This window comes from Ursus americanus, chromosome 6 (assembly GCF_024610735.1).
Source record: "Ursus americanus isolate L20-20 chromosome 6, mUrsAme1.1.p, whole genome shotgun sequence".
Taxonomy (NCBI): domain Eukaryota; kingdom Metazoa; phylum Chordata; class Mammalia; order Carnivora; family Ursidae; genus Ursus; species Ursus americanus.
In genome coordinates, this window is record NC_142132.1 from 9,274,790 (window position 1) to 9,284,121 (window position 9,332).

Genomic DNA, 9,332 nt, shown 5'->3' on the forward strand with positions numbered 1-9,332 from the left:
TATTTCTTAATACAAGTATATCCCAAGTATTATATGGGACACATTATACTAAAAAAAAATTGTGTTTTTATTTGAATTTCAGATAAACAATGAATACTTCTTTAGTATAAGTATATCCCAAATATATTTGCATGGAACACACTTACACACACGCACACACAAAACATTTTTTTACAAATCAAATGGAACTGGATACCCTGTATTTTTATTTGCGGTACCTGAACACTCCAGCAGAAAGGCATTCGGTAGGTGGCAATAAACTGGAGGTTCTCTTCGCTGACCTTTGTTTAACACCCTCGCCAGGTCAACCGATGCCCTCCATCCTCCCTGTAAACTTACTGATCACTAGGGCTGGTACGCTGTTTCCTAGCATACCTGGCAACTTCCATTCCAACCAACTTAGTTGTACGATCAACGAGAGGCAGGTATGAGCCCTGAACTTGCTTATGACAGTTGTCCTTGGCCTTAAGTTCAGTTAAATACAAAGTAAATCAAAGAAATGTGGGTAAACACGAAAGACGGCTTTCTATAAAAATAAGGCTGAATGCCTTGGAAATAAAATCAAGTTGCTAAAAAAGAAACCAGGCAGGTGGGAGAGCGAAGAGTACCAGAAAGATGTACAACAACCGAATTTCGGTGCTCACAGCACTCTGCACGTGCCTTTCATTTCACACCCCCCTTTGGAGAAACGAAAACTAGAAATTACGGATATGCCTCTCCCCAACTCCCCCCCCCCAGCTCACACTCTCTCTCTCTCAAATAAATAAACAAGATCTTTAAAATAAAAAAAGAAGAATATAGCCAAAGGAAATAATCATAATTTCTACAATGTAGACAAAGATGTGTGGGCATTCACAGTAAAACCCATTACAAGAAGAATCTGAAAGGGGTGCGGGAAAAAGGGAGAGGTTGGTAAAAGGGCACAAACTTTCTGCTATGAGTAAGGTGTGAAAATCTAATGTAAAACATAGCGGCGATAGTTGATCAACTGTATTGTACAACTGAAATTTACTAAGGGACTAGAACTTAAATGTTTTCACCAAAAAAAAAAAAAAAAGAAGAAGAAAGAAAAGAAAAGAAAATGGAGAGAGATAAGCATGTGGGGTAATGCATGTGTTAACAAATGGGGAACCCCTTTACAATGGGTACTTCTATCTCATCACCACAGGGTAGACTTCAAATATCCTATAATTTTATTGATAATTATACCTCAATCAAGCTGAAATTTTTAAAAAATAGTTTATTTATTCATCTGAGAGAGAGAAAGAGCACAAGCAGGGGGAGAGGCAGAGGAAGCGGGAGAAGCAGTTTCCCTGCCGAGCTGGGTGCCTGATGAGGGGCTTGATCCCAGGACCTGGAGATCATGTCTTGAGCCAAAGGCAGACACCCAACCGAATGAGTCAACCCGGCACCCCTAAAGCTGACATTTTTAAAAAAGAAGAAAATCTAAAATAACCCCAATGTCCAAAAACTGTGAATGGCGTGTTAAAATGTTCAGAATATAAATTATAGAAAAACTGTATGTTAAATTATATCACTTACAGGTAACTTGAAAGAAATAGGTATTTTAACAACGGCCATCTTGGGTGGTGGATTTGGGGTGTTTTTACTTTTTCTCTCATTGTTCTCCAGGTCCTACATTTTCTGCACTAACCGCGCATTAGGAACTGTGGTTTGAAGCTGAAGATGGAGCTGGGGTGGCAGGTTACGTGGGAGGCAGAGTCTTTTAGGTGCAGAAGGAATTGGAGGTGCCGGCTGAAGGACGAGAACAAGGGTGAAAGGGAAATTGAAGACAAAGAAAGGTAAGGAAGCGAATGGTAGAGAGAAGCAGAGAAGGAGGAAGGACAAAGGTAAGAAGCAGAAGAGGAAATGCTCACATTTTTTAGCAATTTCCACACTCCTGGCATTGAGCTGAGGGCTGGACATGTAGTACCCCACTTTACAAAATCCGTCATGGCAGAAGTACTGTGCACATCTCTTTTAGCGGTGAAAATCCAAGACTTACAAGGCAAAACAACTTGTCCAAAGTCACACAGCTACCAAGTAGGGAAACTCATGTCTGAAGTCAAGCACCCGGAGCCCAGAGCAAGGGTGCCCCGCAACTCTGCTGTGTGCCTCCCCCAATTCAAATTAAAATGATGACATTCCATTGCAATTTGTCAAAAAAGCAAAACATTTTGAAGTAATAATACATAGTAATGTGGGTAATACCGCTGCTGACATAGCATGTAGCTCCCCATAAAATATATATAAGGAAACAGAAATCCTGCTCAGGACCTGGCATGAGGATGCCTTTGGAGATGGCTCATGGGCACACCTTCTCTCGGGCCACGCTGGCCCCGCACAGGGGCATCCAGGCTGTTCCCTTACATTCAGCCTGAGCCACGCACTCTGTGGGCTTTTGGCAACGCAAGGTGTTGTGCTGGGTCCTAAATGAACAAGACACAGTCCTTGCCCTCCATGGACTCCCAGCATAGAAGGATCCCTAGAAAAATCCACAGGTAATTTGGTGCAAGAGTTAAGATGCCATGGGAGAATGAGAGTGATAACCATAGGGTGACACAATCCGTGTGTGCAGTGTGTGTGTCTATATATGTGTCCGTGTTTTTGTGTGTGTCAGAGTGTGTGTGTGTGTATGTGTTGAGAGTATATGTCAGGGAGAGAGAGATTCTTGGATGGCATAGTGTCCGCGGCATTTAAAAATAGCAGCTAGATTTAGCCAGGTGAAGGCAAGGAAGAAGGTGAAGAAGACTGTTCCAGGTAAAGGGAACAGCATGAGTGCAGTCAACATGGCAAAGAGGCAGCATTACTGGAGTGTGGGAGGTAAGAAGTACAGGTTGTTTTGCACTGAGCTGCAAGATATCCTAAAGAACAAGTAAAATCACGGGGGAGAAAACAGCGTGGACCGCATGGGGAACAGCAACACAGGTGGATGATGCCCGGCAAAGTGTGGAGACCCATGAGGCTGGAGAAGACAACTGAGTGGGACTGCGGGGTCCTGGATGCCAGGCAGCCCCACCTGGACTCAGTCTGACACACCGCCATGGACTTTTTCCTCATTCCAGAACATTCAGCAGACTGAGCTCAGGCTGAGTCACATGAGGCCCAGTGGTGAGTTTGCACAATGAATGTGCACTGAAGAAAGGAGAACTGCTCGGGAGGGTAATTCGCGTGGCCTGTTATTTAAGTGATTCAGAAGTGCCTCCCCCCGGTCTAAATGTCACCCACATGAAACACATTCTCACAACGTCCGAACGTCCCTTCATTCGATTTTCTTTCTTAAGGCATTAATCATTGCCAAAACCCCTGCTAAGCTGTGGAAAGGGTACATACAAAGATGAACAATCTGATAGGAATTCATTTGTAAGCAATCACTGCTTCCTCGTTTTGCAAAACATTGGCCTTCAAGAAACAGGACCCAAAGAAGGGATGTTAAACTTTTTCTCAGAGGGGCGCCTGGGTGGCTCAGTTGTTAAGTACCTGCCTTTGGCTCAGGGCGTGATCCCAGAGTTCTGGGATCGAGCCCCACATCAGGCTCCTCCACTGGGAGCCTGCTTCTTCCTCTCCCACTCCCCTGCTGTGTTTCCTCTCTTGCTGGCTGTCTTTCTCTGTCAAATAAATAAATAAAATCTTTAACAAAACAAAAACCAAAAAAAACTTTTTCTCAGAATAACTTTGGAGTTAGAGACAAGTTGCAGAGCTAACACCAAGACAGAGATCCCATCCACCCTGACCCCGTTCCCGAGGTTATCCAGCGTTACCGTGGTGCATTTGTCATGGGAGGGGGACCAACGCTGGCACATTCCCCACCGAACTCCAGCCTTTACGTGGATTTTACCAGCTTTTCCTTTTTCTGTTCCAGGATCCAATCCAAGACACCACCCTGCACTTAGGAAGTGAGGCGTGGATACAACATTAGGACCTAGAGCAGTAACAGTGAGTGGATCCCAGGTGCCCTCTCCGTGCCAGCCACGGCTTGCTGACTTCACGTCCACACCACCCCGGGAGGTTGAAACACAGTCCCAGATTACAGATGAGTAAACGGAGGCTTGCAGAGGCCGCAAAGCTGGTAAGTGGCAGTGCCAAAGATGTGGCTAGGAGAGGCAGGGGTTTCACGGCCCCTCCGGCCCAGCACCACCCCGGGGGCAACGGGTTTTTTCTCGAGAGCATGTGCAAGGACCAGAGCTAAGGACGGCACCTGCTGCCATGGCCCTTCCGGCACCCAGCTCCACCACGGGGCTGCAGTGGGAGCCAAACGCCGAGGGTCATCTCCTCGGCTCTCTGGGCTAAAACTGCTACCTGAATGCCGGGGTAGGTTCAACTAGGTTCATCTAGGTTCAACTCCTGGCCCAGCCGCTCACCCGCTGCTGACCTGAGACAAGCCGCGTACCCTTCCTGCAGCTGTTGCCTCATGTGCCCCGTGGAAGGGGTGATCCCTCACTCTGGGTGGTTAGCAGATTTAGACAAGAGAACGTAGGCACACTGTTCGGCAGAGCACTCCGTACAGAAGAAGCACTTCGCAGAGGTCAGCTCCCGTCTCTGAACTGCAAGCGGAGGCACGCATGCGTGGGGGGAGGGGGCGCACGCACGCATCTGCGCAGGCGCATGCCCAGAACGTCATGGGAAAACGCAAGTTCCCTCAATCCAGGAGCGTGCTGCTTTAAGCCCCTCGTAGGTAAGAACAGGGTAACTCGCACCCTGTCCCTCAGGGGCTGACTTAAACCCCAGGTCACATCGCAGAGCCAGTGCAAGCCCAGCGATTCATGTTCTAGAGGTGAAAGCTACAGCTAACAATGCTACCCCCCATTTTCAAGTATTTTGATGGAGACCAGATTTCCAGCCCCCAAACTGCCCAGAGCCAGGACCCACTGACGTCCTCCTGACAAGAAAAGAAGGTGGGCATCCTCTGTCAGCTGGCCCACCTGTGTCACCATGCCTGCCTCCCACATCACGTGGTACAGTCCTGCTGCCCATCACCAGTGTGGTGAGGGCTTCCTTTTGGGGTGCTGCTTTCATGACGGCAGTTTCCCACATGAACCTGCATTCCAGAGATTCCCCGACAAAGCCTGGGGGTAGGAGTGAGAGTTCTGGAAGTTCTCCAGAAATTAGGGCACTGTTGCCCTGTCTTCTGAAATTCATGACTCTAGCAAAAGGTGACACCAAAGAAAGCAGGAAGGAGGTAGAAGAGAAGAAGGAGGGAAGAAAGGGAGGGAAGGAGGGCGAGAGGGAGAGAAGGACGGAGAAGAGGGAAGGAAGGAAGGAAGGAAGGAAGGAAGGAAGGAAGGAAGGAAGGAAAAACAGAATGGAGGATCCGAGGCAGAGACAGAAGGGGAGAGAGGCAGATAGTTCATAGGCAGACTGGCTAACTGGCCAGCTCAAGTAGTATCTCCATACATTGACATTGAGATTCCACATCCACACTGACTTGCTAATGGCTCTTTTGTGCACATTTGATCCCTTCACACTCTAAGAACACAAAGGTACTCGTGAGTTATCGAGCTCAAATCATTTATCTAAAGCAGAGAGTGACAGGCACAAAGTTGGAGTCTTAATGATCTTGTCTATGTTCAGCTCCTTGACCTGAGTTTCCTTGGTAACTATTATCAAGCCACATACACCTGCAGAAAGAAGTCATGTAATGAGCATTTTCAGGGGCAATCTTACTGCCCATTTTTAGAGCACACAAACCATGTCCTTAACCAACGATGTCAAAGTTTTAGAGCCTCTTAATAGTACATATGCACTTTTCCTTAACTTCAGGAATTTTTCTAAGGCCAATCGATCATTTCCTTAGTTGAGCTACTCACTGAAAACATTGACATGATTGACTTTTTCTAACTACAACCATTGTATTTCTCAGCCAGCAACAAAACCAGAAAGAAAGAAAGAAAGAAAGAAAGAAAGAAAGAAAGAAAGAAGCCATTCCTTCTCAGTATTTGCAATGACAATTATGAGCAAAGAATTGCCTCCTCCTTGATACAAAACTCCCCTTGAGATGGAAAGTCTAGCACCAGGGAATAAGTAGATATAATTCGCCATGACTTGGATTTGCAAGAGTGAAATTAACGAATATAATAATTAGACATATACCTGAAGATAGAACTGGAACCAGTAAAAGACATGTTTCAAGGATGACTATGGAGATCCCCATTTTGCTGGGCTCTTCTCATTTAGAATAAGAATACCTTGACATTTATAGGTTCTCAGCCGAAAGGAGGTGTGTCCTCTGGGGTGGTATATTTCTATTGCTGCCATAAATCAGTGTGAAGGAAGTGAGGACTTTAGCCAACAGTTGATGGCTAATCAGTGGGAACAACTTAGGTGTGTTTGATTGATTGCTGTATAAATGATTTGGCAATTCTCCAGCGGCAAACACATGGACAGTGATACAGTTCCCCACTTCCTCTTAGGTGAAACTCAAAGACTCTCAGGTACTCTCTGAATATAGGCTCAATTTTAATCTTGGAGAATTTGAATTAACTTGTGGGAAGTCAGAAGATTCAGGGCAGAGCAGGATGTGGGCTGCTGGGCAAACACAGGGCATGGTGCCAAGGGGAAAGCATCTCCTTGGGATGATTTGTCCTGGCAGCGCATTCTCTTATTGGCCCCTTGCCTCAGAGAAACAACATGACTGGAGAGGAGAAGGTATGAGGAGGGGTGAGTCCATAGATTCTGTGGGCTTGAATTAACTTCCACCATTTTCTGGATCTCACACTAATCCCGTAGCACAGGAGCTGAGAAACATGTGACCTCAAACTGAACCACCTCCAGCCATTTCACAAACTTTGATTTCTTGGCCCTTGACATTCATGTTGTATGACTCTTGGAGCTTGGAAAACCCACAAGCCTTGACCTCCTCCTACCTCACACACCATCCCTCTCCTTGGGTTTGTTATGTAGGTATCGTTTTGCCCTTTATCATCAGGCTCTGGTAAACCCCCTACCATCTCCAAGAAGGTTTGCTGTCATTTATTTTTATCAAAATGCTCTCGGGGGTTGGTAACCCTGGGTAGAAGCATATGGCTTTGCAGCACTGGCCTCTTATCCTGACCTGGAGGAGCAGTGCCCTGTCTCTCCGCTGACACACCGAGGCTATCAGACGATACTTCGGCTTCCTTGACATGAGCTGCTAACCTATCCTCTCCTGGTGCTTCACTCTGGAAGGATACCAGGAACCCGTGCCAATCAGGACTTAGGGCTGGGCATCTATACTTGGCTTCATCCAGATGAAAGATACATTCACACTGGGGATTTCATTTTTAATCCTGCAGCTCTTCCCGTTGGTCCCAAGTTCCACTTCTCCCCTTGATGAAAACAGGCACATTTCTGGAAGACAGCCTCATTGTTTGTCATTCTCTGGCTGTCAGTCCAACAATTGGTAGGTATCAGGTGGCAAGAGAGCAAGGATACACAGCTGCTAGGATACACAGCTGCTAGGGATGCCTAAGACAAGACAACACTTTGGATCCCTCTGCTGGAGGTTATGAGAGTTTGGCTCCTGATGGGCTGGGCTGAAAATGATCATGAAGCTGAGTCTGGGATCATCAAAACAAAGGATCTGTGATAGCTTAGTAATGTCTGCCTTGAGCACAGCCGAGAAAAGTGGTGGTAGGAGTATGAAATATCTATGAGGGAGAAGAGGGTAAATATGTCTTTCCCTTACTTGAAGCACATTGCCTGGTCTTAGAGACAGACCCACATGGTGACAATTACAACAGGGGCCAGTAAGTATTCATGCAAGTTGCACTGGGAACACACAGAAAAAGTATCTGAATCAGATGGCAGAGGCACTTTCTCAGAGAGGGGGATGCCTAAACATAGTCTCGATATATAAACAGGAGTCATCTGGCGACTACCAGTGGGAAGACTGGGTGAGGAACAGGCATGACCCTCTGGACTGTGTGAGAAGGGAAGCAGGAGGGTATACTGCCAGGAGACCAGGGAGCAATCCCATTGATAACTCAGCTCAGACCGGGAACATCCTTCTTGGCAACTTGGTATGATTTTCCCAATAGCACAGCTCCCCCATTTTTGTTATTTTGGTACCCCATTCTTCCTCCTCTTCAGTCAGCAGTAAAGAGTCTAAGACAACAAGGGCTTGTGAGCTTTTTGTTCAAAAGACTCCAGGGAGAGAGAAGTGGAGGGAACCTACCTGTCATTTCAAAGGCACGTGAGGGTGTGTCCCAGGTGGAAAAATGGGTGACGTCAATGGAGCAGGAGGAAGGTGGACGTCCTGAACAAGCAGGAAGAACACAATGGGGCTGAGGGCACCTGCTGCCATCATGGAGGTCTTGCATCACCAGGAACCCACCTTGTCCCAAGGCCCTTTGTGGGTGATAAGAGCCTATTCAGACAGGTCTTCCTGTGTGGAAAGGAGGCCTTGGGGAGGACACCCCCTCCAGCAGCATCTGCTCCCTCTCCAAGGGCCTGCCCTTCCCCTGCCCACTGGCTCAGAAGCACCTGTGTCCACAGCATGTCTGGGTGGAAGACCAGAGCGACAGAGCTGCCAGTAAGAGCAACAGGATGGAGAAGCTCACCAATGCTCCAAGGCTCAGCACCCAGGCCCCATGTGTGAAGGACCTTCCCCAAGCAAATATGATCCTCATGGCCACCTGTTTGCAGACTCCGGAGGTGGAACCCAGCTTCCCCCCTCAATCCCGGAGGTGTGGCCACACTGGAACCCTATAGGTTTGCACATGGCTTTTACTTTTCCAGCAGCAGAAACCTTTCCTAAATTGAAATTCATGGGAAGCCCCCAAAGATAAAACAGGTCAGTAAAGCCCTTCAGATTGTGGTAGGAGGAGTCCCCTGATGGTTCAGCCAGCTCTTCCTCCTTTCTGTCCTCACCACCCTCTTGCTTACTGCCCCCCTCCATTGCCTCTATAGGGCAGCCTGTGGGAATTCCTTGAGGGAGTTCTAGCCCTTCTTTTATAGGATGGGGAACTGGACACCCAGTGAGGCTCCGGGGATTGCCAGAAGGCACTGCCCCAATGCTGATCTGGGGTCCCAGGCAGACTCCCCAGAACAGGCAACTGTCCTCAACTTAGGTGGCCTAGGCCCCATTTTCGGGAGATTGGCTCTACCCACAGACAAGCGCCTGGCCGGCCACATGGGGGTGGGGGGCTGGAGGCAATGTAGTTTCCCCTTCACCTCCACAGGGTCTCTGATCTCTGAGCCAAGGAGCCCTGTGACCTGGGACAGACCAGGGACATTGAGCTGGTGCAAGAGGGAGGCCCAGGAGCCTGGATGGGAAGGGGTGGGCTGCCACAACTTCAGGACTGCTGTGTGCTTCTGGCCACTGGGTCCCGGAAGTCTGTGTGACCGTGGCTCCC

At 47.9% G+C, this 9,332-nt stretch overlaps 1 protein-coding gene across 18 annotated transcripts in view; it reads right to left on the minus strand.

Annotated features, from left to right (window-relative positions):
* The window catches only part of DMBT1 (deleted in malignant brain tumors 1), a 64,749-nt gene extending 58,564 nt beyond the window's left edge, over positions 1–6,185 (minus strand). For all 18 annotated transcript variants that reach the window (XM_087862601.1, XM_087862599.1, XM_087862600.1 and 15 more), the window contains exon 1: positions 6,091–6,185. In XM_087862601.1, the coding sequence (XP_087718727.1) occupies positions 6,091–6,151 (61 nt within the window). In that variant the 5' untranslated portion in view covers positions 6,152–6,185. The remainder of the gene's footprint in view (positions 1–6,090) is intronic.
* Between the last annotated feature and the right edge of the window lie 3,147 nt (positions 6,186–9,332).